Source organism: Aspergillus niger (genome assembly GCF_000002855.4).
Source record: "Aspergillus niger supercontig An01".
NCBI lineage: Eukaryota > Fungi > Ascomycota > Eurotiomycetes > Eurotiales > Aspergillaceae > Aspergillus > Aspergillus niger.
Genome location: NT_166518.1, coordinates 580065 through 605726, shown reverse-complemented (window position 1 = coordinate 605726; position 25662 = coordinate 580065). Strand labels below are relative to the sequence as shown.

The 25662-nt window shown below is 49.4% G+C and overlaps 12 protein-coding genes and 1 non-coding gene across 13 annotated transcripts; 9 read left to right on the top strand and 4 right to left on the bottom strand.

Moving 5' to 3' along the window:
• Nucleotides 1-751: 751 nt before the first annotated feature.
• Nucleotides 752-3148, top strand: An01g02510 (hypothetical protein; the record flags this gene model as incomplete). The annotated part of the gene is made up of 1 exon (XM_001388651.3): nt 752-3148. One exon carries the CDS (start codon nt 752-754, stop codon nt 3146-3148), a length of 2397 nt encoding a protein of 798 aa, XP_001388688.1.
• Nucleotides 3149-4561: 1413 nt separating this feature from the next.
• Nucleotides 4562-5019, top strand: An01g02500 (uncharacterized protein; the record flags this gene model as incomplete). Its single annotated transcript, XM_001388650.3, has 2 exons — nt 4562-4590; nt 4722-5019. 2 exons carry the CDS (start codon nt 4562-4564, stop codon nt 5017-5019), a joined length of 327 nt encoding a protein of 108 aa, XP_001388687.1.
• Nucleotides 5020-6278: 1259 nt separating this feature from the next.
• An01g02490 (hypothetical protein) lies at nt 6279-7013 on the top strand (the record flags this gene model as incomplete). The annotated part of the gene is made up of 4 exons (XM_059746467.1): nt 6279-6582; nt 6663-6738; nt 6794-6903; nt 6994-7013. The coding sequence occupies 4 exons, from the start codon at nt 6279-6281 to the stop codon at nt 7011-7013; spliced, it is 510 nt and encodes a 169-aa protein (XP_059603119.1).
• Nucleotides 7014-8110: 1097 nt separating this feature from the next.
• On the top strand, nt 8111-8896 carry An01g02480 (hypothetical protein; the record flags this gene model as incomplete). Its single annotated transcript, XM_059746460.1, has 3 exons — nt 8111-8188; nt 8248-8547; nt 8801-8896. 3 exons carry the CDS (start codon nt 8111-8113, stop codon nt 8894-8896), a joined length of 474 nt encoding a protein of 157 aa, XP_059603118.1.
• Nucleotides 8897-9284: 388 nt separating this feature from the next.
• An01g02470 (hypothetical protein) lies at nt 9285-10650 on the bottom strand (the record flags this gene model as incomplete). The annotated part of the gene is made up of 7 exons (XM_059746455.1): nt 9285-9459; nt 9561-9680; nt 9788-9907; nt 9995-10183; nt 10264-10314; nt 10380-10510; nt 10585-10650. 7 exons carry the CDS (start codon nt 10648-10650, stop codon nt 9285-9287), a joined length of 852 nt encoding a protein of 283 aa, XP_059603117.1.
• A 455-nt stretch (nt 10651-11105) lies between these two features.
• On the top strand, nt 11106-13399 carry An01g02460 (uncharacterized protein; the record flags this gene model as incomplete). The annotated part of the gene is made up of 3 exons (XM_001388646.3): nt 11106-11642; nt 11695-11880; nt 11945-13399. 3 exons carry the CDS (start codon nt 11106-11108, stop codon nt 13397-13399), a joined length of 2178 nt encoding a protein of 725 aa, XP_001388683.3.
• A 775-nt stretch (nt 13400-14174) lies between these two features.
• tRNA-Asp (GTC) lies at nt 14175-14265 on the bottom strand. The gene has a single exon. It is a non-coding gene; the product is annotated as a tRNA-Asp (tRNA).
• A 1414-nt stretch (nt 14266-15679) lies between these two features.
• On the bottom strand, nt 15680-17239 carry An01g02440 (uncharacterized protein; the record flags this gene model as incomplete). The annotated part of the gene is made up of 3 exons (XM_001388645.1): nt 15680-16438; nt 16490-16917; nt 17014-17239. The coding sequence occupies 3 exons, from the start codon at nt 17237-17239 to the stop codon at nt 15680-15682; spliced, it is 1413 nt and encodes a 470-aa protein (XP_001388682.1).
• A 1046-nt stretch (nt 17240-18285) lies between these two features.
• On the top strand, nt 18286-19629 carry An01g02430 (uncharacterized protein; the record flags this gene model as incomplete). The annotated part of the gene is made up of 5 exons (XM_059746442.1): nt 18286-18314; nt 18378-18530; nt 18617-18702; nt 18753-18856; nt 18910-19629. 5 exons carry the CDS (start codon nt 18286-18288, stop codon nt 19627-19629), a joined length of 1092 nt encoding a protein of 363 aa, XP_059603116.1.
• A 321-nt stretch (nt 19630-19950) lies between these two features.
• Nucleotides 19951-21046, top strand: An01g02420 (uncharacterized protein; the record flags this gene model as incomplete). The annotated part of the gene is made up of 2 exons (XM_001388643.1): nt 19951-20665; nt 20733-21046. The coding sequence occupies 2 exons, from the start codon at nt 19951-19953 to the stop codon at nt 21044-21046; spliced, it is 1029 nt and encodes a 342-aa protein (XP_001388680.1).
• A 305-nt stretch (nt 21047-21351) lies between these two features.
• An01g02410 (uncharacterized protein) lies at nt 21352-22414 on the top strand (the record flags this gene model as incomplete). Its single annotated transcript, XM_001388642.3, is given in 5 exon segments — nt 21352-21540; nt 21708-21845; nt 21914-22029; nt 22092-22181; nt 22242-22414. Coding segments are annotated over 5 exon segments (706 nt in total), but the record flags the coding sequence as incomplete, so codon positions are not given.
• A 430-nt stretch (nt 22415-22844) lies between these two features.
• An01g02400 (hypothetical protein) lies at nt 22845-23775 on the bottom strand (the record flags this gene model as incomplete). The annotated part of the gene is made up of 4 exons (XM_059746432.1): nt 22845-22998; nt 23109-23209; nt 23318-23444; nt 23702-23775. 4 exons carry the CDS (start codon nt 23773-23775, stop codon nt 22845-22847), a joined length of 456 nt encoding a protein of 151 aa, XP_059603115.1.
• A 366-nt stretch (nt 23776-24141) lies between these two features.
• An01g02390 (hypothetical protein) lies at nt 24142-25632 on the top strand (the record flags this gene model as incomplete). Its single annotated transcript, XM_059746426.1, has 7 exons — nt 24142-24231; nt 24364-24410; nt 24468-24554; nt 24647-24662; nt 25053-25267; nt 25363-25432; nt 25522-25632. 7 exons carry the CDS (start codon nt 24142-24144, stop codon nt 25630-25632), a joined length of 636 nt encoding a protein of 211 aa, XP_059603114.1.
• Nucleotides 25633-25662: the final 30 nt, after the last annotated feature.

The window sequence follows — 25662 nt, the reverse complement described above, 5'->3', positions numbered from 1 at the left end:
TCTCTTCCTCCTTTCTTCATCTTCCTCGCTTTCTCATCTCATCGGGTTCCCCTCTCTCGCTTTTCTTCTTTCCCCTCCCTCCCCCTGTCCCCTCTTTTCCACTCCTTTCTGTTTCTCTTCTCCTTTCTACTCCTTGTTTTGTTTGTGACCCGAAAAAACGAGATTGCCCCCCTCTGTATCTCTGTTTTTCCGCCACCCCATGTGGCGTGGCTCCCGGTCTCACTATTGCTACTAAACCGATTCCCACTACTACCTTTCCTGCTACGATTACCCGTTCGTTCTAAACCAATAGTCACCTGCTACGACCCCTTCTGATCTTCCCCCCGGTCCCGTACCTACACTACTCCGGTAGCCAATTACCAGCGCCTGGATCATCCTTGAACTTACTACTTCCACTGCCTACACACACACACACACACACTACTACTTACAACAACCCACACGCTCCGCTGCACCCTAGTCCTTCCCACCGCTTTGCATGTCTCGGTTCGCCTCCGTCTCTAGACAGACCACCTTGGATTGTTCCTCCTTCTCTTCCTTTCTTCAGTCACCCTGTCTGTCTGGTGCTTTGTTTATTTCAGGCTGTTACCCGTGCCTTGTTATTTACTCTAGATTCGCCTGCTGGTCGCGTGTCTAATCCTTCCCCGGTCCTTCCTGATGAGTCCAGTCACCCGGTTCAACGTCATCTCCGATAGTTTCAGTGTCCACGTTTGACTGATCAGGCGGGACGAGGTATCATCAACCAGGCGCCATGGCGATATGGCCGTTTGGTCGTAAGAACAAGCGGCATACGATCCAACTGGATGCACCTGCCGTGGCGGATGTCCAGTCGTCACAAGAGCCTCGCCACAGCTTCGATGACGGCAAGCTCGGCAGACTGTCCCGCAAGCACTCCAAACGTCAGAAGAACAGACACGCCCAGCCCGTCGAAGTCGTCCCGAGCTTTTTGCACGATGCCTCTCATCCGACGTCTTCTCCTGTCGTCCAGTACCCTCCACCTACGTCACACAGTGAGCAACCGACCCCGATGAAAGAAAACCGGGTCCCGGTCTCCCGAGCAGGCCAGCATTCCGATGCCTACACAACTTACTCCACCATGAGCCACGAACAACCTTCTTTGTCTCGCTCTGCATCGTTGCTGAAATCCAAGCGTAACGAGAATGGCCCGGCAGTGTTAAAGAAGAAGCTGAGTAAGCGCAAGGCGTACGAGATTGCCAGAGAACGGGAAATACGGATGTTGGCTTCTGCTCCGATCGATATTCCTCGTCGTCCCTCTCCGCTACCCGGGGAGCAGTTTTCCATTGAGACACGCAGGGCTAATGGAGCCCAGAGTCGACGCTCCGATCGGCACTGTTCTGACACCAGTCTTTCGATGCGTGACTCTGCTGCATCCTCACTCTCGGATATTTTCGAATCCTATACGTTCAAGGTCAACACTTTTGCTGCATGGACGCCTCGTCCGGTCATACGCTATGTGGAAGCTCCTCGGGTGTCGACAGCTAAGAGTCAAAGGCCGTCTGAGCCTTCAATTCGGAAGGATAAGACACCGGCTTATGCCACGCACAACGAGCACTCGCGTTCTAAGAAGAGAGTAGACAAGCTAGCCGACGACTTAGATGCCGGTGCCCTCAGGGAATTGCTTGAAAGGGACCGCCGGCGTAGGGAGCGCAAGCAACTTGAAGATCAAGCAAGACTTCACCGGAAGTTACAACGCGCTGCGGAACAACAGCGGCAAGCAGAAGCAGAAGCCGAAGCCGATGCTGTTCCCCAAGAACCATCCAGCGAGGCTGAAGACACATCTTTAGCTCCACGTGGTCGGCCTGGCGCGGAGAGCCGGGCTGTATCTGATCGGTCAAAAGAATATGCTCCTCGGACAAACGAAACCAATGCCTTCCTGGGCGGTAATTCTTCTGGATCTTGGCTGAGAGGTGCTTCCAAAGACACAGATCGACGTGGCCGCGAGTCCGTTGATAGTGTGCATGTCATTGGTAACATCGACGATAGCTCCATTCGGGAACCGAAGCTTGTGATGCGTCGTAGCTTCGCTCCGTCGCAAGACATGGGAATGTCTGGCAGCAGTTTGTCTCATTCGCCGTCGAGGCGTGAGCTGTATAGCCCAACTTCTTCGCAACTCTATGGCATAGGCCGAGAATCCACATCCGATATTTCGCGAACCATAGACTCAGACCGGCGCTTGTCTGACCATGGCAGCGGACGTGTTAATACGCTTACTTCTATTTTCCGACGTGGTAGCTCGCGCCTCAAACGCAGCTATCGTGAACGTTTCCATGAACGCAGTCCTGAGCACTCGAACCCGTCTCATGAATCTTTCTTCAAGGTCCAGACGCAGTCGTCTGGCCCACCTCCCTCATTCGTCACTGCTCCTCGGACATTCCTGGGGTCAGGTACCATCAAGCGGTCGCAGTCCAAGTTTACCGAACACTTCGGTGACGAGCCCCTTTCTCCACCGGACTCTAGGCTTCAATCACCTGATATCCCAGAGGTGTTGGATGAGTTCGAGAGAGAAGATGAGATGTCAGATATCAACATGGGGACCCAGTATCCCATCCCCAGTTCTGGGTCAGAACCCCAGGACATCCCGAGAAATCCTCACCATTCTTGGACAGGCGACAGCTGGGAAGGTGACCCGGACAATCTTCCTTTGTCCCAATCTCTAGCATCGATTGACTCCGAAGGATCATGGATGTCGGGACAATTCTTACGTCGCATATCTCAGAAGAAGGCGAGCAATCCACTGCGCACCAGCCTTAGCTCATCGCGAAACATCATGGAAGAGGGCCATGAGGGGTCCTCCAATGGAGATGACGTTCCGGTTAGCGAACCTCTTGTCAGATTTGGGACCAATCAGGATGAGGGTCTCAAATCCGGCCCTGATGTAGCTGGTGCGTCGCCTGACAAGGACTCGCCTATGGATAGCGTACCGGAGCAAGCAGAGGAGACCTGGCATGATCAAATTGCCCGGCGACCTGTACTTGTGACTCCAGCAATCCGTCCGAAGTCCAACGAAGGACTCTTGAAGAATGTCCAGTCCTTCTGTGCCGAAGAAGAATTCAGTCCCATTGAAGAGCACTCTGCTGAGTTTGAGCTCGAAACGTCTGATAACCACGGGAATGGGCGCTCGAATTGAACCAGGTCGCCAACGGACCATCCTGTGCGCAACGTTGCTTCGATCACCAGAGGTAGATCCTAGTGACGCCCTTGCTACTACGTGGAATAATTGCCCGTGTCGAGATTCTTCTGATGTCAGCACGATGCATTTTATTTGATTATTTCCCGTATATACCCCAGTCGCTCGTTTAGACCTTTCCTATGTCGCTCCTTTTCCTTCCAGAAACCCCCCTCCCCTTCCCCTCATACTTCCCCGGCGGATTTCCTCAGGGTTCATGGCGCTGGATGTAGCCATGCTTATATTCCTTCAACGCTCTCATCGGGTCAAGCACTGGTTGTGTCCGTGCTCTGGTCTTGTTGGTGGGCATTGTTACTTTTCGAATTTGTTGATACCCCCACATCAGCGGAAGTTTGAATGAGTTTGGCCCCGATCACTGCCTTGTAGTGATCGCAGGCACTTACGCGTTTTTGATAGACTCGAAGCATTCTCGTTCTTCAGTTCAATGCACATATTGTGACACAATCTACCTGTTCACGTTTCCTTATTACGATTACCACCCGTGCTATTGTTTAATGTCTTGACTGTACTATATGCTCGAGTATCGCGGCCTGTTATCTTTCGAGAGATGGATGACATCCTGGACCGCTTACCTACTGCCTGTAAATATCACTAGATGGATCTTTCCATACCCCCCAGACAATAAACCAGCCAACTTGATACGAATGACTCCCTGAACCCTCTCCCCAAATACACCCGTGAATTATACTGCCATCTTCTTCCGCTCTTGAGTCAGGTGATCGGAGAGACTCGCCGAGGGCGGCGGCGGCTGCTGCTGCTGCTGCTGCCTCAGGCCGAGCGCGCCTGTCCAGACCGGTCGCGATTCATAAGCGACGGGAGCACGTCATTTTGCCTTGGGGGTTTCTTCCTTCACCGTTTCGTGCATCTCCTTCCCCTTTCCCTTCCACCAACCAAGTTGCCCAACCGGCCCGTAATATACCTTACTGTTGATTATACTATTCAATTGCAGCCAGAATGTCTGCTGTTAGCCTGACAAATCAAACCCGTCTTCGTCTCTCACGAGGCGCCACTTGGTAAGCCCATACTGCCCAGAAGCGACCCTTGCCTTCGACTGTGACCGAGAGGCTTCGACGCCCCGGGGTGATTAGTCAGAGGGCGGTGCAACGTCACTCAAACTACAAATTCGATTTGTGCCCCTCCGTTGCTGGGCTGCCCCTCATTCGGAGCTAATCGTCGTCTCAACCTTCCCATAGTTTTAAACCATCCACTCTGGCCTCCCGACGCCTCTTCTCTTCCTCCTCCTCCGCTAGATTCTCTCTCCAGTCTTCCACTAGAACCGCAGTAGCGCCCTCTTTCCTCCGTCCAACTCCGTTCATCCACAGCCGTCGCGCTTTCTCTCACACATCCTCCACCATGTCTCACAAGGTTCACGACATCACCTCGTATGTGCAATTCCTTCCCTTTCTCCCCCGAAGCTCATCGTCTTACCAGCAGACATCCCCGCCCCTCTCTCTCCCCGCACTCTACCCCTCTATCCATTCTGAGACCACTACTAATTTTACTGTCTTTGCAGTAAGGCCGAGTTCGCCGAGAAGGTTACCAACTCCACCGACGCCATCGTCCTTGACTGCTTCGCTACCTGGTGCGGTCCTTGCAAGGCTATCTCCCCCAAGGTCGAGGAGTTCAGCAACACCTACCCCAACGCCAAGTTCTACAAGATCGACGTCGACGAACTGTCCGAGGTTGCTGCCGAGCTCGGTATCCGTGCCATGCCCACTTTCCTGCTCTTCAAGGACGGCAAGAAGTTCGACGACCTCACCGGTGCCAACCCCAAGGGTCTGGAGCAGAAGATCCAGGCTCTGCTTGCATAAATTCCCCGTTGATAGATGATAATAAGGGGATACCTTGATGGTTATGCTAGTTACAAATGAAATCTAATTGATGGGCTTCTTACCCCGCACACCTTGTCTAGACTATCTATATAGAATTGATGGTGGTACCTGTCAATTTTAGATGTAGTTATGGTCGTATTCCTGGGCTATAGTAGCGATTCAATCAAAACCTCAACTAGTATGCAGGTAACCTGCATATCTATCTCTATCGAACCATATCATACGCTAATGTAAGATGACATCAGGCTTGCTTGTCACTTTACACTCTGATCAGACATCGCAGCAAACAAGAGCAAATCGACGACTTAAATCCCTGTATCTTGCTACTTATACTATGTATTGTTGAAGCAGCATAAATGACACAATCTTAGCCGGATTCAGACATATCCAGTCTGTCGTACATCACCCAATGAATATATGGTAAATAACCACCACAAGCGTCATGCAGCAAGTACTAGCAACGCGCTTAAAGGGACAGCATCTCCAAGGCATACAAATGCTACTGCATTGCTCTGGTCGAGAAGAATCATCAATCATTCTCAACAGTATTCCCCATATGCTGGTCTTTCCTAGGTTCGACCTATAGTATAATACCATCTTGATGCCGATAGAATAAAAAATGCAAGACAGCAAACTACCGTCTTCAAGTGTAGTAGTAGTACAACGTGACCGCACTTAATTTGGTCTTTCAATTCGATGCAAACAAGTTGGTATACTATCCACAACGAACTCAAATATCCTGATACGTTCGGTGTAAACAAACAACAACATAACTACGAATCTCAATTCACTAGAGGAGCTATGCCGCATGTAATTTGATTAGATATCATTTTCCCTGCATATACACCATCCCATATTTCAGCTTAGCTGTTTCCTGTTTAATTCCAAAACAAGCCGGATTCTCATCCTGAGCAACCCCGGCTTCTCCCCCCCCCCAATGATCTTGGAATCATAATAATAATATTCAAGTTCGCGGACACCATTGTATCTAGTACGGGGAGATACGACAGAAGTATTACCCAGACAGATCAGAATTGTAGACAGCTTCACAATGTACCTGGTTGAGATTAGGCTTCGCTTTCTCCAGATAGATAGTACTAGAAATGTAATATGAAGTGAATATAGCAGGGCTTTCTAGTTAATCCTGCTTATATACTACTCCGATAACTAGATAATAGCCAGTTTGATTGAATAGGTACCTAGTGGGACTTATATACAGAGAATACCCACTTGTCCAAATGGTGAGTTCGGTCCAGTTGACAAGCTGCGACTTGCTTAGAACGTTTAGATTCTGTGCTAATAATCTGATTTTCCATACTCTAACTTTTTGGGGAGGGGGGGGGGGGGGAATTCAGACTAATCATACAACATCATACGTCTTCTTGACCTCTGTCACGGGTATGAACAGAGGTTCGAATACTCCCTCAAGTTATGCAGCTGCTATTACTTTGCCTGGCCAACTTCTCACAAACCTCCGGGACCCACTGGTGGAAAAGATAGTCGTTAAGGTCTTCCATGTTGCTGTTCCTGGCTGCTCATACAGTAAGTAGCAGCTTGACTATCATGTTAAAAGCATGTAACGAAAATGGTCGAATTGAGTAATAAACGTGTGATTGCAATAGAATGGGAGTATTTAGGAAGGTGGCTGCAAATAGATCCCGATGATTGTACGAATACTGGTCAAGCAGAGTATGGATGGTAAAGCTTTTATGTACCCTCTTATGATAAGTAAATAACACGCATTGTCTAATAGTTATGGCCCCAAATATGAGCAATATATCAATCGTCCGGAAATAGAGAATAGATTGTCATTATCGTATATATCAGATGCTCTTTTCTCAGGCATTCATCTCTCAATTGATCGTAAGAGGAGGAATCATATCGAAGGGAGAGGAGAGTAGCTTAGTGTCGACACGTATGCTTTTAAGTGCTTCTACGCACATTACCTTATAGAGCATGAGCTTATGGGATAGGGATTCATAACATTCTGTAGGTAAGGTGATACATTGTCCTTGGTCCAAAAGATTGAAACTCAGTTCTTTAACACTAGTATTTTATTGTTGCCTAAAAAGAGCAATCAATTGGATTATTGGCCCCCAGCTCTATATATCCGCCATTATTTCTGGCTAATGAGTGGCCCCCATGATGACTATATATAGATGGAGATAGAAATTGAGTAGTTGCTGTGATGATTTGGCAATTGACCAACAAGCATAGTGTAGGAGCCTACCCCCCAATAGGTACTGTGCACTGGATAAACAACCAGAATGAATAGATAAGATAATTAACTACTGTGTACCTCGAAATTGGCCTCGCCGATTAATCATAGCCAAATAAGCGGTCTGAACAAAACTGGGTCGTCGAGTCAGTCGCAGGTCTTCCAGCCACTTGGTCGAGTCTTGATCCGGATACAATATTAATATCGACGGGGGTTACCACATATCACAGAATACTATATTATAGGGATGGTTTGAGATACATCAGAAGCTTATCCAGGATTGTAAATTGTCAAAGCGGAGTTTTCATGCAAGGTACCGGCTAGACGCATCACAACACGTGCAGATGCCACAAGTGGCCGTGGTCTACTGAGTATACTCAGATTCTCGCATCTACACAGAAAATATTATCATCCAAACTACTCTTTCCCTATCAAAATCACCCCTAATCAAAAAATTTCATGGATTGCTACTTCATCTACCTTATCAAGATTTACTGCCGCATTAGCCCCGTCCGAGTACGGACATCTTTCGGCACACCAAAGGATTCCCAGAGGAGTGGGCCAGAGGACCACCACAACACGGCTCATGGCTCCATCATTCAGCTACACATGCACTGTGCGCACAGCCACTTTTTGATGAATGCACCTTCACTGCTCCGTGCTATGTTATGCAGTGCTGTACTGTTGTGCTACTGTGCCTTCTTGTTTCACTTCTCCTATTGCTTATCCCCTGAGGTTGCGGAATGCGTGCCGAGGCTATACCCTATTATGCAATAGAAAAAATCCTTCAGTGAGGCACGTGCCCACTAAATTAATTGGGTGATATTGGCTGTCATATGAATTAATCTAGTCATGGACCTGCCTAGCCCAATTGCTGCTCGGCTGGATCGTATAGGAGTGAGGCCGAGGTATCCCGGAATAAGCTGGATTGTATGATCGGAGCGTGTTGATCGGGGAGGAATCAGGATGTATGTGGTCTGCTAGGTTAGGCCTGGTCTGGGGCTGTCTCTGCATACCAATTACTATTATTCTTGGGGGCTGTAGAAGGATGGAGGATCTTCCTAGATACTTCAATAGTAATCTACATATGCGATGGAGGAATGAAGGATCCGATCAGTTGGGCGGCAGCGCCAGTGCTGTCAGCACAACTCGGAAAGGGTGACAAATTCATTAATCTGGCTGCTGCAGCCTGCAGGCTCATGCTTGTGCTACTGTGTGTTGATGTGCTTACAGCGGGTCAGCGCTGTTTCTATGGAATGGTTATGGAATTGGAAACATTCCCTTCCATGGTTATCAATCACTTGGTTGTTTGGTTCTCTCTTTTATTTTTTCACGGATTGCTCGGGAGGATATTCTACTTCCGTGAAAATCAGACTTAGTGGGCCTTTGGTTTCTGGCTCAGTTATAACAAAAATTTGCAGTGGATTTTTCCCAAAGGACAGAAACTCATCATCTTTGATATAGAGATAGTCAACACAAGGAGCGAGTTGATCATTGAGTTCTGACTTACGCAGTAAGGTTAGTAGGAGGAATATCCGGCAGGGGTTAACCGGAAGGATTTGGCGAATAATTAATTGGTTGTCGCGTTCTCGTGCTACTACTACTGCTGCTGCTGCTGACGGGACACGACGCTCATAGTTCGGATCCCATCTTATTTTGTTGTATTTCCACGAGGGCAAAAGTACCTGATGTTATTTGACTACTTCTACTGACTCTATTAGAGTTCAACCTGGACTGAAACTACTAGATAGTAGCATCGCTGTTGACTTGAAATGGTTGGGTACTCCGTCCGTTTAACTTTATAATATCCTACCAAGGTTTCTGACTAGCAAAGGAGGAAGTACATCCTTGTCTAAAACCTTACTCTTTCCAATTTCCTGGCCAGCCCGGCTAGCACATATTGACTGACTGCCAGAGAAGATGCCATCGCTTACAGATTTCACTGGAAGAGGATCTCAGTGTTGTGTGGGTGGCGACCACAAAGGGACTAGCGGAGTTCATGCTCGGCCAGCTAGCCAGATCAGGATTAGCCAATCGAGAAAAGGAACCCACGATCTGAGTCACGGGGCTGCTGCCTAACCCCGAAGTGGCCTAGTGCACGCGTGATGGTCCAACGGGAGTGCATCTCCGAGCTCCGCCTGGATCTTTCCCCCTCTCTTACTTCCCACTCGGCCACGTTCAGCTCATCCAACGGTGCAAGACTCTGGTTTCAAACGTGCTACCGGTGGTCTCCATCTGGTCCCATCCGTCGGGTTCCAGCTCGCCTTCTCAGTTCCACTGCTAGAGATTGATTGTGTCTTACCCGTGCCTGTGAATCGCATGATTCCCAATGGACGTGCCCCGAGCTAAGCCCGCCACTGCGTCCACTGACCACTCAGGGTCCTTGTCAACCGCGTGGGTGCTGGCAATTGGCGAATCTGCCCTTTTCCATCCCGTCGAAAATCTCGATTCAGAGTGTACCATCAGTCATGGTGCTCGGTTCTGATTGTCTGGTTCCGCCTTGAGTTTCATCTGCTGACGCTACAATACGGCCCCTCTGGATAGTTGCTACCTAAGTTGAGGACTCGTGACGTATTAGTGGCTAGAGGATGATTTAACCGATGGAGTTGCGAACGATGTGCTGACGGGCTTCTCGCCATTAGGGGAAGTCTACACGCTCGACATTAAGATACGTAATCATCTTTCAGTTTCCCCGATAGGCCTTTCCCAGCTATGAAATTGTCCTGCATGGCTCACCCTATAGTGCAAAACTGGTTTATCTTCGGAGAAGAGCGAAGGTTCAGCCAGACGGCGCAGCTGAACCTTCTTGGCCCTCGTCCGACAGGGTTGGCTTTAGCGGTCCTTATCCGCCGAGAGCCATAAACGTAGACCCATCTGGTCGACAAGTAATAACCGACTTTGGCAGAGGGGAAGAATTTTAGTTTCCTGGACTAATCTGATCATAGCCTTCGGCCCTTCAATCATGTTTCTGACTCGCCGAGCATGGCTGCAAGTCTGGAACCGACCCGGTAAACTCAATGCCCCATGGTTCCTGATTGCAACCTCGATCGATGGTTCTGATCCAATCAGACACAGATCACACTTTGATTCGCCTTGGAAGGAAACTGACATTTTAGTTTACATTGCCCAATGTGAACGCTGGAAGAGCGCCAGACCCTCATTCTGGGGCCCTCGCATATTAATTGGACGCGTACAGCCAACGTAAAAATTTGAAGGGTCTCTGTGGCCTCCGCAAGCAATAAGTGGTTCCCACTCGGACATAACACACTTTAGTCTGCTCGATAAATTAATGTCCTTGATTGCATTACGGTCCGTCAATCTGGTACCTGGAGAACCATGGCTAATACGTAGTACGGCCCAGCCGCGTGGAGCTCCTGGAAGCTGAATGCCATTGTTATATTAAAAAGAATTCCCGCATGTTGCTAGTTAGGCCTGCCCCTGTTAGGCTTACTCTGCCTTTGCCTTCCCTCATGCATCGCCCCGTTGCTGCTGTTGTGTAACCTCCCCAGTGTTGTATGCTCGCAAATGCAGTGAGGGATCTTTCATCATCTTCTCCATGCCAATGTCTTGCGGGTAATATTTGGTTCTAACAAGCTTCTCACGCCGAGAATGTTGCTCACGGACAGGGCTCCCCACGGGGACCATGTCAATGTGTCTTACATGGGTGGTTTCATCTTCCTGGCTTACGTAGTCAGTGTGATGGGATGTACCACCACTCTGGAGCTTCTGCACCGACGGACGTCGAGGTCTGGCCTGTACAACTGGTACGATATCTTCACTGCATGATAACAACAAGCGCCTGTCTAACCGTACATATAGGTATCTATTGCTCACTTCCTCCATAACAATGGGCGGTGTCGGTATTTGGTGCATGCATTACATTGGAAACCGTGCCATTGTCCTGGGAAACGGGGAAGCACAATTTCAGATCATTTATAGCATGACGTTTACGGGCGTATCCTTTGTGCTCCCGGTTGTCGTTCTGCTTGTTGCCTTCTACAGCATAGGAGCCAGCGAGAAAGCCGGTTATATCCGAATCCTGACGGGTGGTGTACTCACAGGAGGTGCAGTATGCGGTATGCATTATATCGGTCAGCTCGGTATCAGCAACTATCGCTGTAGCTACCGTGTTGCAAACATCGTCGGTGCCACCATCATCGCGGTGTTTGCTAGTACTGTTGCGTTGACGGTCTTCTTTCGGTGGAGGGCTACATGGACAGATAGTTGGTGGCGACGCGGTATTTGCGGTTGTGTACTTGCCCTTGCTGTCTCCGGCATGCATTGGACTGCTGCAGTTGGCACATACTACTACAATCATGACACAACCATGAAGCATAATGGTCAGCTTTCGCGGAGCCAAGTTGTCATTATCAGTTCTGTTTTGGTATGTTTGAAGTCCAGGGTTACCTGATGTGGCGGATGTTAACGGATGTTAGGCATGCGCTGCTTGCGGAGTTTTGACGGCGTGTGCCGTAGTTGCTGGTGGAAATCGGAGAAGACTGAACATACAAGCTCGACAGCTCGTCTTGACTTGTGCCTTCTTTGACCAGTCTGGGCGGATCATGGTCACTCCTCACGCGTTGCTTCCTAGCCGGAAGATTGTCGATCGTTATGTTGGCAGGGTATGTTTGCAATCTAATTCATTCCCGAACTGTGCTGATGCAGAATCTTCCCCCAACTATATAGACGTTCAACGATGACGACCTTACCCGGAGCCATCCCGCTTTCCTTTGGGCATTCCGAGCGAGTAGACACTGGAATCTGGTCAAGGATGTTGTCCCTTTTATGAGAAGTCGGATCGAGACAGACAAAGAGGCGACGGAGCACTTTCTTGCCAAGGGTGAGGCCCTGGATCAGGAGAATGAATTGCAGAACGATTTCGACGAACTCTTCAAGCGACATTTTTGCGTTACCGCTCAGGACCTCGCCGACGAGGTTCGACAGCCTCTGCCGGCCCTCGGAAAGCTATACGACGATGTACTGGTTACGACTGCTCCGACATCGCGCTTCTCTCGGGCGATGGGATATTCTCGGTTAAACAATAGCAAGGGACAAATGCTTTTCACAGTGCGCCATTTGGACAAGCAGGAAGCGAATCGACTGGCCGCCGCAGGTTTCCGTTTCACTGCGGTCGAAAATGTCACATCGGTTTTGTCCAGCCGAATGCACATTCCATTGCCTGTGTTGGGCGAGCATCTAAAAGACATGCGAGATTACGCGACTGGAGGCCGCAATTACGAGCCGGGCGTCCACCTCGTTTCATTTGTTATGCGCCCTACCATTTCCGACCACTTTGAGGTACTAACAGCGAAGGGGACCGGTAACCCATTGCCTTCATCAACATTACCGATTAAACGAATTAACATTCAGCACCTCGATCTGATTTCACACATGGAAGGATGGACCATATCGACCTGCTTGTCTTGGCTGAAATCTGAAGCAGCCCAGTCGAACAAAGAGATCGATGACTTCCGCGAGCAACTGATCCATGCGATGACATCGCTTGAAAGCGCACTTCCTCCCGATATCAACATGGCCTCGAAATTCTCAGCCAGACCTCTCATTGCCCCTTGCCGGATGTTCTCTGATTCTGATGCATCAAACTCTATCCTACTGCCATTCTGCGCTGTTGGAAATCTGGATACTCAAGTCTCGAACCCGGACTTCACCTTCATGCCCCTACGCCTCTTCCGCGCACAGCAACAACTGAACGACGCAAACATCGGAAGTGATGGATTTGCGAAGGAGCTGGGCAGGGAACTGTACTATTCAAACGCACGCAGCAGCTCCGCCACGGAAGCCGATATCACACCTTCCATCCGTTCTGTTCTGAAACTTTGGCCGCGCAAGCATGCGGATTCCCCCCATGGCGATCTCTCCCAGGAAACGTTGACGGAGCTCTCACAGCTTGGCGATATTATGGTCCGCAAGGAGGTCAAGGTGGATGTCGCCAAGCTATCTACGCGATCACTGGACTCTGCCAAACATGCTTCGCACGCCACCGTTGTAGCCGGTGATTTGGCTACCAGCAGTTATGTGGATGAACTCTATAATCTTTGTTACTCACCTGGTGTTCGCTTGCGGCCAGATACAGCCATTACTCGGAGCTCAGTGACCCGGAGTTCAATGGCCACGGGATGAGCATTGAGATTGGACTATCTTACTCTCAAACACTGCCCTGAGCCATACGCCGGGCTCTCACCCAGATGAGGGTATGCGCCAAACCGCGAGGAAGGGTGTTAGCTCCGCCCCCTCTCAAATATACGTGCGCTCCATGTGTGCTCCCAGAAAAGAGAGCAGGCCTCCACGTGGCCTTTAAATATATCGGGTTGCAAATAAACAGAGCTATCCCACGGCAGTCCACCATGTCATAAGGGATTTACCAGAAGGCCAGACTATGGACTAGCAAGCATCACAGATATGCATACATCACTTCACGATTTCACGCCCGTCAAATGACCATATTGTATCGCATTGTCCTCAATCTCAGCAAGCCAGACAAATGCCTCATTCTCTTTATCTTCTTCTCGTTGACATCTACATACTAGCGAAGTGAAGCAACCAGCTCTGGCGTCATTTCAGTCATGTACATATAGCCAGTCTCTACTATCCTATGAATTTAATAATCATACAATAGAACAAGAGAAACTAAGAAATCCCTAATAAAAATCCTTTTTAAATCATCATCAACCCACCACCTGTCTTACTTTCCGATACTCATTCATCGGAAAACCGACAACAACCACGCTCAGCATAACATCGAACACCCTTTTAAATCAAACAAACTTATCAATTAACCTCCAACATACCACCGTACAAGAAACCCCCAAAATAAAGAAAGCACCATCATCCTACAAATACCATCCCCCCAAAAGAATAAATGACAACAGACAATAATAAAAAAGCAAAAAGAAATCTCCCCGACTGGGAGTCGAACCCAGGTCTCCCGCGCTTGTTCCCGAGATGGGATTGACAAGCGGAAATCATGACCGTTAGACCATCGAGGATTAGATGAAGTGAACTGTCTATATTAGACTATTTCAGTCAACAGAGAATAGAAATAAAAAATGACGGGTTTGTTATAGCTAGCTGATTATTGGTCGGTCAGCCACACCGGAACTAAGTACTAGTAGTGGGGATGGTGGGAGGAGAAGGAGGGGTAAAATTGAATATTATGTGTAATAGATAATAATTATGAGTACTCAGTAGGGGTTCATTGGGAGACGATTGGATTGTTGGGAGAAAGTATGTGTTGTGTGTGCATGCTTGGGGAAGGAAAAGAGAAAGAGGGGGTGGGGGTCTGGTGCCTGATAACTTGTCTGTCATTATGTATGGGTGAGTTGTTGGTTTGGTCTTTGAGAGTACTAGTTATGGTATGGGCCGTAAGGGCGGAAGAATACTTGGTCTCGTTGGGTAGCATTGATTGATGATTACATTACATCTTGTGTGCTGGATGTTGGGAACGAAGGAGATTGTTTGCTTTGTTGTTGCTCATGTAAGTATGTAGATGATGTTGGAGTAGGAATTTGAGTAGTCCTGGCAATTGGTCACTCGGCTTGTCAGGTAGTTGGTTAACTAGGTATTCTTTACGATGTTAGAAAATTGGCTTACGAGGTACGCTTGATACTGTCTATGCGTCTACGTGCTCTAGAGAGAAGCTGACATGGTATACTCGATATGTGTGCCTTTTATTTTCGTGGCGAATGAGTCTCATGGCTCAATCATAATCGCTAGTAAAAGAGCTAACTAGCCACAGAAGAGTCCAGCAATAAGAAATAACGGACCTCTACCAGTCTATTCAGTAATAGCCGGTGATATCAAGCAAGGCGGTGTGTTTGACGGACAATACTCCTTCTATCATCAAAGTCGTTGTGATCCGTTCAGCAGTATAATCAGCAGAATCGTCCCAAGATGAAAGTATTCTCCAGAAGACCGCCAGGGCAAATCAATAGATGAGAAGGTAACTTTTCCGAAAGGTGCACCAACCCAATGCATGCATGCAAGTTAGAAAGTTAACGGGATTTATGCAATGTGCAACCGTCCAATAACGCCTCATGAAGATGTAGATGGTATGTGTCGTATGCTTCGCGTGTAAGTCAAGTCAAAAAGTCGTCATTGACTATGTCTTTGGAGATGGTGAAAATATGCGGGAGGAAAATGATTTGGGTCGTAAGTGCTCCAAGTCGCCAGTGGTATGGAAAGGAAGAGAAATGTGATTGTCGACAGATGCTCTAATGGTAAAGCGGGATAGTATGATCAACACCCAACGCGCTCGTAATGCAATGATGAAAAAAGCAATGAAGCGAAGGTGAAGGATGGGGTCGTAATGTCGTATGCGTAGAAGGATTTGTGATTCGAAACTGATGTTCTCGAAACGTGAAGATGAGAGTAAGGGGAGAGCCACAGAATAGATTGTAATTGTCAAGCACTTCTAGGCGCCGGACGAGTCCTGGAAATTCGTTGGCTTCGTCGGGGTGGCTTTCGCTCATCGCTGGACTCATTCGGAATGCTAGACGTCTCACTTGAAACAGTTTTTGACCGGATCCTGAGTTTCCTGTCCTGTGGTAAGAGACTGGGACTATCCGTTGCAGACTCTAGAGAGCTGGCCTCAGCCTGCTCGGTGCTTGGCTGGACTGCAGGCTTGGGAACGACAGTGTCTGGGCTGACTCGCAATCGCAACGAGACCAGATCATTCTGATCGTCTCTAAACTCAATCCCGACCATGACATCAGGGAGGATACGCCTTTTACTCTCACGAGTCCGGGTACGTCGGACAGCCGGCTGAGGGCTGTCGTCGGCGTCACTTTCATCTGCTGAACGTTTGCTGCCGACGCTGAAAGGAGACGACGACCTCGAAGATGCTTGGAGGCGTGACTTCATGATGGCCTTGGACGAGGGCGCGTCTGCCAGAGACGTATTGCTATCCTCACCGAGGAGATTCATAAACGCCCGGTCAATATTCCCGCGGCACTGCTGTAGCATTTCTACTATAGCGCCTTGGTCATACTTACCCCCCAGACCCTCCTGAATTGCGGAGATCTTCCAGGGGGTAGCCATGTCGACAACTGTGGGTTCAGCGGCTGACGCCTCTGCTTCCCGTTCTTTACCGACTTTGGGAATACAAGGCAGACCGGTGTGAGGCCCATCGCTATGCCGCACGGAGGAGTAATGGTGAAAGTCCTAGGCCCGTTAGATAACCGTAAAGTAGAACCATGGCATAAGGTATCTTACGTGGAATGCGATATGGATAATGTCGCGTTCCTCACCTTCAGGGGCGTGAACGTCACGAAAATTTTGAATACCGTACATGGTATAGACGCAAACGTCCTTCTTGAAGGCCTGGCAGAAAGCTTGAATTTCCTCCGCTCCTCCCCATACGCCCTTCTTCCGGGACTCTGCCACCTTGGAGTCAAAGCTCCGCTCTTTATCCTTGGCTGAAGGAGGCGCCGGGCTAGCGGACGAAGAGGAACAATAAGATTGTCGGGCGGCTGCAGCCGCAGCCCGTCGAGGGGCTCGACGCTCTCCACCGGCCGCGGCTATGAAGCTCATGAAGTAGTCTTTGTTGGCGGATATATGGTCTGCAAGACGATCACGGATTTCGTCGGCGTGCGTGAAATCCCCATAAGTCTGGTCCGACAGCGCGTAGTAAAGGCAGTTGCCTACGATGGACAGTTAGATAGACTGGAGAGCATGCTTCTTTAACCCAATTGAGGCCAAAATTGAAGCTAGGTGCCCAATGGCAGGGACCACGTTACCATCACCCTCAGTGGGGAGAGCATAGAGCCCTAGCGCATTGAGGCAAGGAATCTCCAGAGTTTCCGCCTCTGCAGTCTTGTTGCGTGCATTGCGAGGCATCTTGGTCTTCTGAGACGTCTGCGGAGTTGTTTTGGCCATGCTTTCATCTGTCGGAGAGCTGGAGTAGTGCTGACGGGCAGTCGTGACTATGGGCACGATTCTGCCACCATTTGGAGCGTCCGCCATGGTTGATGTATAGCCCTGCCCGACGAACGGCCCTCATTTGGCGCAAGGGGAACACAGACGAGCCTCGTCGAGCAGAGGAGAATAGAGGCGGGACAATAGGGAAAGTGGGGAGCAACACAATAGTCAAAGGGGGAACAGCCCGAGTGTTTTGGCGCAGTAGAATGGAGAGTGAATAATGGGGGAAAGAGGGAGAGAAAAGCAACACACGATCTACACGCGAGAGAGACAGGCGAGACTTTTCTTGTTCGGACGGAGAGTGCGGAGGAACCCCGTTACTTACAGAATCAACTTACTTTAACTTACCTTACCAGGAAAAAACCTACCCTCTTACAGCCCCGTTCCTTACCGAGGACGAGGCGGTGAGCTAATATGTTTGTTATGATTGGCTAGCACGGGTGTGAGGCTGTCACCGATGACGAAAGACCTTTCCCCTCCGTCGCCTCGGCGCTTACAATGGATCTGTCTGTTCGGGAGCGGTCAGGCCAGACAACCCTGGCGCTTTGCTGGTAACATCTTTCCGGCCATGCAGGCATACCTGATGAAGTGGCCTGAACAAAATTGGCAGATCAGCCTTCCTGCACATCATCATCCTAGTTTTCTTTCCATACCCACCGATTCACAATATAGGGACCTGTTTTCCTGGCCTATACTTACCGCCGGGCAAGCCTGTGTCAGCCGGTCCGTATGGTAAGCCGCGGTCGGGACGCGTTCCGTTAGGTATGTACTTTGTACCGTATATACACCAATTACACGTTAGTGTTTACCGGAAGCCGCCCGTACCTTACTGTAATCGCCGAATGAGGTCCGAGCAAAAGAGAAGAAAAAGAGGAGTCGAGTCCTTATCAAAATGGCGGGATCGGCCTCCGATAACTAATTTGACTGACGGGGATCGTGCCTCAACATCCCCTCCTCTTGGCTTGACTCATGCTTATTCCTATCTCTTTATCTGTATGCCTGGGTGCTTGCTTATAAGCCCGTCTGTGCCATTGGAGTCTTTTGCAAAGCATCTTTTCGAAAATATCTGATCTCCATTGCTCGAACGGAAGATGGCTAACAACCGCATTGTAATGCTGGGGTAGGAGCTGCTTCCCCGCAAGCTCACATGTCACCGGCGTATGCTGATTTTGAAAATCACCAGAGCTGGTGTCTCCGGTCTCACCACCGCATATCTACTGTCCCAGGATGCCTCGAATAGCATTACAGTCCTTGCAAAGCACATGCCCGGTGACTACGACATCGAGTATACTTCTCCCTGGGCTGGCGCCAATTATCTTCCGTATGTCCTCCAAGGGTAGGCCCTCAGCTGTGTATCGGTCCACACGTCTCAAAAGACTAATGTAAGAGGTTCTCCCTTCACAGTGTGGGAAAGGCCGGAAGTGACCATGAGAGATGGGAACGAAACACCTGGCCCGCCCTGAGGGAGCTCACGAAGAACCACCCCGAAGCGGGCATTCACTTCCAAGGTACGCTCCAAGCCTCTCATTAACGAACACTACTAAGCATACCTCATCAGAAACCATTGTTTACAACCGTACAAAGGATCAGGGATCAGCAACCGGGGAATGGTTCTCTGAACTGGTGCAAAAAGACCCATGGTATATGGAAGTTGTTCCTGATGTGCGTACACCCACATACTCTCCCTCACCGACAACACTCCTAACCTCCAAAAGTTCCAAGATATCCCCGCCGACCAGCTAGCCCCCGGAATCGACAACGCATCCAAATTCACATCAGTGTGCATCAACACCGCCGTCTACCTACCCTGGCTAGTCGGTCAGTGCCGGAAAAACGGTGTCGTCTTCAAACGAGCCGTCCTGAAGCATGTGGCAGATGCAGCAAACGGCCACCACACAGGCCAAAAAGCCGATGTGGTAGTCAATTGCACCGGACTCTCGTCCAAGAAGTTGGGCGGTGTGCTCGATGACAAGCTCTACCCTGCTCGTGGTCAGATTGTCGTCGTGCGCAATGACCCGGGTAAGATGGTGTCTATTTCCGGCACTGACGACGGTGAGGACGAGGTCGTTTACATGATGACCCGTGCAGCAGGTGGTGGAACTGTCATTGGAGGTTCGTATCAGAAGAACCAGTGGGATCCGCTGCCAGATCCCAACTTAGCTGTTCGAATCATGAAGCGGGCCATAGCTCTATGCCCGGAGCTGGTCGAGAAGGGACAGGGTATCGAAGGTCTGGATATCATCAGACATGGTGTTGGACTACGCCCCCTCCGTGAGGGCGGGCCGCGTATTGAAGCGGAGAAGGTCGACGGAGTGTCCGTTGTGCATAACTATGGCCATGGTGGCTTTGGGTATCAGGCTTCATTTGGATGTGCGGAGGATGCTGTCAAGTTGGTCCAGGAAACGCTGCGCCGGAAGGATAAAGCCAAGCTGTAGACTCAGACACAACATTTTGTCCTGTGATAGACCATAAAGTTTAGCACGCTAATCTTAAAAAGCATAGTTATTTCGCTCTAGTTACTGGTACGTTACATGCAAGAATTGTTTCAATTCAATGACGGGGCATAGCGTCTGAATTCATCATGACGCCATAGCCGCGGAGAAGCCATCTACGATCTACCCCAGACTATTTATCCATGAAAACTTTCAACTACGACAACTCACTGTATCTTAACTCAATTGATTTTGGAAACAATAATTCTCCAACCTTTCTACGTCACTTTCGTCTTGTTCGCATATTAGCAGCTCTCTACCAAGATGAAGTACAAATCGCCCCAGGTAGAGAGCGAAACCGACGCAGCTGATGCCCCCAAGCGCAAGCTCGATCAGAGAGACCCTGACATCAGCACCGGTGAAGGAAGCCTCGAGGTAGAAAAGGAGCAGCCGCCTACTAAAGCGTCCAAGTCAGCTGCAAACACCGTTGAAGAAGATGACGAGGTTCAGGAGGATTCGGGGTATAAGGACGAAGAATTTGAGGAAGAGGGCGAGGAAGATAATGAGGAATTCGATGAAGAGGAAGAATATGATGAGGCAGATGACGAGAACGTCGACTTTGTGAAAGAGCAAGGTGGTGAAGAAGAAGAGGACCAGGACGCAGAAGGCGAGGAAGACGATGAAGGAGAAGCAAAAGAAAGGGTCTCAAGCAAGCCCAAACTGCAAAAGGTCGTCAAGGAATTTGGTCGCCCACCCTTGTATGGGACCGAAATCGCAGAGGGACGCCTGGAGAGCTCCCCGGATACACTACTTGCTATGGTTATGGACGCGATGCTGAAATCGCGCCCTATCTCGCACGACCTGACACAGCGCGCAGTCAATAAGCTTATCGAGGTCGGGTATCATGATATACGGAAATTAGGGGAGAGCAGCTGGGAGGAGAGAACAATGGTCCTCAAGGACGGGGGATACAATCGCTATCGAGAGCAAGGTGCAACGAATCTAGGTGATTTGGCAGAGTTCGTCAATGAGAAGTACGGTACGTGTGTTTCACCGCATGAGTGCGTCATGTAAGATTGTGGCCAGTAACTGACTGCATTTTGCAGATGGAGATCTTAACAATCTTCTGAAAAAAGCCCATAATGACCGAGACGAAACGAGAAAGTTGATAAAGGAGATCAAAGGACTAGGCGACCTGGGCGTAGATCTCTTTTTCAACAATGCCCAGGCTGTGTGGCCTTCCATTGCACCTTTTATTGATGGGCGCAGTTTGGAAACTGCTGATAATGTCGGCCTTGGTACGGACCTGGACGCTATCTACGCCGACCTAGGACGCGACTCGATGAGTATGAGCCGACTAGCCAATGGATTGTCGGCTGTCAGACTGGAGAAGAGGCAAGGAGATCTCATGGCGATTTGAACGGCTAGTGCAGGGCCGTTTTGCTCTGGTACATAATCGGGAGTCCGTCAGGCATCTGTTTAAAGCAAAGTATGCCCGTCAACAGCTGTCATACCTGGACAGATCGTAGCTGCCTGTCAGATATGACGTATGAGTTGCCCTCGTGATCAATGAAGTCTACACATGTCTTTCAGAGACAGTGGACAGACCAAAAAAAATAGTATGAGATTTGTCGAGTGCATCTAGCTCCTTCCCCTGGCCTCAATGCCGCATAGTAGCTCCTTTGTAGAATCAATGTCGTCGCACATCCCGAAATAGTAGCTGAAATGGGTCTTTCATCTCGCGTATTTGCGGGCGCTCCGGAGACGAGACCTGCTGAGTCATCTACTCAGCGCCTTGGCAGACCCGCTGCTTGCGACAGCGCGACGACGATGCTTGAGCCTCTCCATCTCCTTGGTTTCCCTTCCGCCCTCTTCCTTCCGACTCGTATCTGTCAAAGAAGCTTGGCTTCAAAGGTGAGCTTCCATCCTCTGGCTGTGTTATCATGCTGCCCACAATCCCTTTGAGTGGTCATCACTCGCGCGACCATACCTGACGTAGCTGTTATGGCTAGCCTGCCGGAGCCCAATCCGGCGTTGGCCTCACCCTGTTGGATTCTCCAGCTAACCCAGTTTATCTACAGAAACTCTCCCCTTTGTACCCGTTCCGATACTCAGTCTTCGTCGTTGAACACCCTACCTATATCCCGACGACCGGTTATATTAGCAGGAAGAGCTCCTTAGGCCTAAATACTTGCCAAAATGGATCTTTCTAACATCTTGTACGTCGACGATGGCCTTGCATCGCATACATTTTTGGTGAAATGTACTCTAATTCCAACGGCTGCAGTCGAATTGTTAACATCGCCGTTGGCGTGTTGATGGTTCTCGGTGGTATCTCGCAATTTTTCCCTGCGTCTATGAGCTCCATCATCGTCGGCATTTACGTGATTCTCTTTGGTCTCAGTAAGTCTCAGATCAGGCAGCAGTATAGTGCATATGACAGCATACTTACACCATGGCTTTAGTTGTCGGTGGGTTGGAATTCCTGCCCAACGTTCCCGACTACGTTTACCGCTACGCGTCCTTCCTTTTCTCTTTCCTGGGACGTGGTGCTTGTAAGTCACACTATCCGTGATTGCCGTAGATCGCTGCTAATGAGTTGACCACTTGCGTAGTCTACATCTTCGTTGGATGTATCCTGCTGCACGACTGGGTTTTGCGGTACATTGCCGGCTCCATCATCGGATTCATCGGCCTGGGCTACCTGGCCCTGGAGTTCATTCCCTCCATCGAGCCCCCTTCCAACATGCGTGAAAACGACCAGGGCTGGGGCGCCGAGCAGGTCTAAATGCGGTGTAAAATCTGTTCTCTGTTAACGGAGTGATGGTGTATGGCGCATAATCTGTGTTCTCAGAGTTGATTATCGTCTGCGGTCTCTCCCTCTAACAAAGAACAAAAGACACCGTGACTGCAAACGAGGCGTTCGAAGCACGAGTGAGAGTCAGGGAAAGCGAAGATAACTCTTATGCGATGTTTGATGATCGACGAGCGCGATGATTAATTCTCAGCGATGATTCAAGTGATGGGGGAATGCAAAGACCAAAGGATCAGGTTTGGGCCGGGGTGCCGGCCAGAAGATGACACCAGATCATTCTAAATCACGCTATTTCTTTTACTTTTCTCAAACGGTGGATGTGTGCATTGGAAAATTCTAAAGGTCTAGGCTGTCCTGTGGGGCCAGTGGTCTGTTCGTACCGGATGGCGCTGTTTCATGCCCTTTAGTTTTGTATAATAAGTAGTAGATGATATATAATAAATCTTAAGCCGAGGTCTGACGTGGGCAAACGCAAGTCTAGATAATATGGCCGCGTGGCGTGATGACAGCTAGTAAGTATATGGGTGCTGAGACGGACATCGCACCATATGAATCCCCTACCATGGCCAAGCACTACGGTATACAAACTGAGTACTAGTTAGCGATGCTACAGCACCACAACAGCGGCGTCCCGCCGTCACAAGCTACCCATGTGGGACAAGAACACATGGACTCGTCTTCTCCGACGACAATCACCACGGACAGTCCCATGCTAGCATGTGTGGGTAAAGTTATCTGATCCGGCTTGCCGCTCAGGCAACATGCAAACTACTCGACTAGCTCGATCAAGTCCTGGACTAAGCCATCCATCCCACGCCCCCACAAGTAGAAGAAAGAGGGCGCGGGCATCAAAAAACAAAGATCGCTCGGGCAAACCTGCTCCATTGGAACGTTGACACCACAAGCACGAGCGGTTCGGCATGCTCTTCCGGTCCCAGGATTCGGAGATGGCGATACCCCAGCTCGGAGATAAGCAATTTCAAATATGTTACCGATGGGCCTCCTTCACCCTATCCAGGTCGATTGATTATCAAGATGGGGCCGTTGTGTGTTCGTTCCGGATGCGGTAAACCTCTGCGCCGTCCCACTCAGGTCACGGCTTGTGTTTTCGGCTTTTCTTCACTTGTTGAGAACACGCCCCCATCCTCTCTTTGCTTTGTGGAACATTCTGTTGAGACTTATCATTAATCGTATATTTCTTTTTAAACATATCAACCAATATTAACGATCAAGTAAAGCCAACCTGTCGTATGCCTTTACCCAACGCCCACTAGTCTAGACCAGACACTAGACAGTAGAACCTCACATATAGCCAGCCTATCACTGCGTTCCATTGCAGCTGTCGTTGCCCCTTCATTCCTCCACTATTTTAACGCGCAAGATCGACCTAATCGTAGCGTAAGCCGTTACTCCCGAGCCCGACTCCCGGGCCCGACGCCTAGTCAGAATCATCTCCTCGTTCAAGATTTCCGTCCACAGCTATAACGCCAAGCCCCTTGCCAAGCCCCCGCCAAGAAATCTATATCGACTTATCAATCAACGGATCGATCCAGAATCAGCCTCACCTTGCGAGAGAGGGGGCCCGAGTTTGCTTCGCTCGCTCGCTCCTCCTTCCTTTCAACTCGAAAGCAACAACTGCCAAACATTCGTATACACTCTAGGCGACACGCTCAGACGACACGCTTTGTCAATCCAGACGAATGGCGTTCATTTCCGGTCATATCCGGGTTCATTTACTTACGTATTCAGGCAAACTTGACGATGAGTTCCCTATTTCGTTGGTAGACTATGTATGTGGTCGTCGTCATATCTCACACACATGCACACATATGCAGACTAACTAGATACTTCACAACAAGTATCTCCTTAAGCAGACTAGTTCTTTTCCCCTATTCTTTTTCTTTTTCTTTTTTCTTTTTTAGTATCCCGAAAGGGCGGAACTTCCGCGCGTTGGAACCCCCGAGTCGGTGTAGGGCGGCAAATTAAAATCCGCGCTGATGAGGGGGTGTGGGTGGGAGAGAGAAAGGGCAAATGTGTCGAAACCTAAATCGACGCAGGTTGCCGATTTTAGCGTTATCGGCAAGGAACTTTACCGGTACAGGAAAGTAAGCAGGTAGGTAGTAGCGTTAGTTAGTCTACTGTGATCATATCATATCCATCTCACATCATATCATATCATATCATGTTGTGGCCGGTTTGGGGGAGAGGGGGAGGTGGTCAGGTTATCGGTGTCATACATCACGCCACGATCGACTAAGGGGGGGGCTAGTGGCGCTTGATCAAGTTGATTCTGTTGGTTGATTGATTACTTCGCTACGGTCTAAGTTGATAGATAGGTCGGATGAGTCGGCTGATTTTGATTGATTGTAACTAACAGTACGGATTACTCCGTACGGAGGATTGAGGATGGATTCAGGATGGTCACTAGATGGTCAGAAATAGATTAGTCCCGAAAGTTGAGAGCCAAAATAAGCGAACGTTTCGATAAGGAGGTCGGCGTTTGGATGGATACTTTCGGCCCCCCCTCTTTGCCTCTTTTCTTCTCTTCACTATCCAATCATCCTACTATTGTGAATGGTACCTATCAGATTTATCTGGTGGGCATGCTTAGAAGAGTGGGAACAAGGAGAAAAAAAAGGAGGCGTGTCAGAGTGTCAAAAAGTCAGACGCAGCTGCGCCTTGCGCCTTGTGCAGCCAGTGTCGGAAGGTTATGGAAAGTCTAGAAGATGATGGTTTACATACGCCAGAGCAAATCGGCAATCCGGAAGAGGAAAATAAAAAGAGGGCTCAGGCAAAAAGGTACTTTGTTGTTGTCAGGTTGGGTGGGTAAGAATCCAATCACATGAGCGAGATAGATCAAACGGGACTCTTTCGTCAGCCGCGTCGGAGAGATAACAACCTGTTCCGGTGTGCTTAGGCAGTAGCCTTACGGGCTTCCACAACATCCCAAATAGGGACCAGTGGGACTTCGGGCTCATCTTATGCAGTCTGGTCACCTAGTCCAACAGCTAGCACCACTAGGGCGGTGCTTCGTTATGGCCGACTACCGAACGAAAGAGTGCATAGTGTGACCGTCGGAGCGGAGCATGGAAGCTCGGGATATCGTGATAGAATCTCCGAAGCAGCCAATGTGGTTGCCTAGAATACCGCTGACTGAAGCGCCAGGGTTTGGTGCGCCAATGATAGGCTGATGAATAACGCTTATTCGTGAACGGACACGC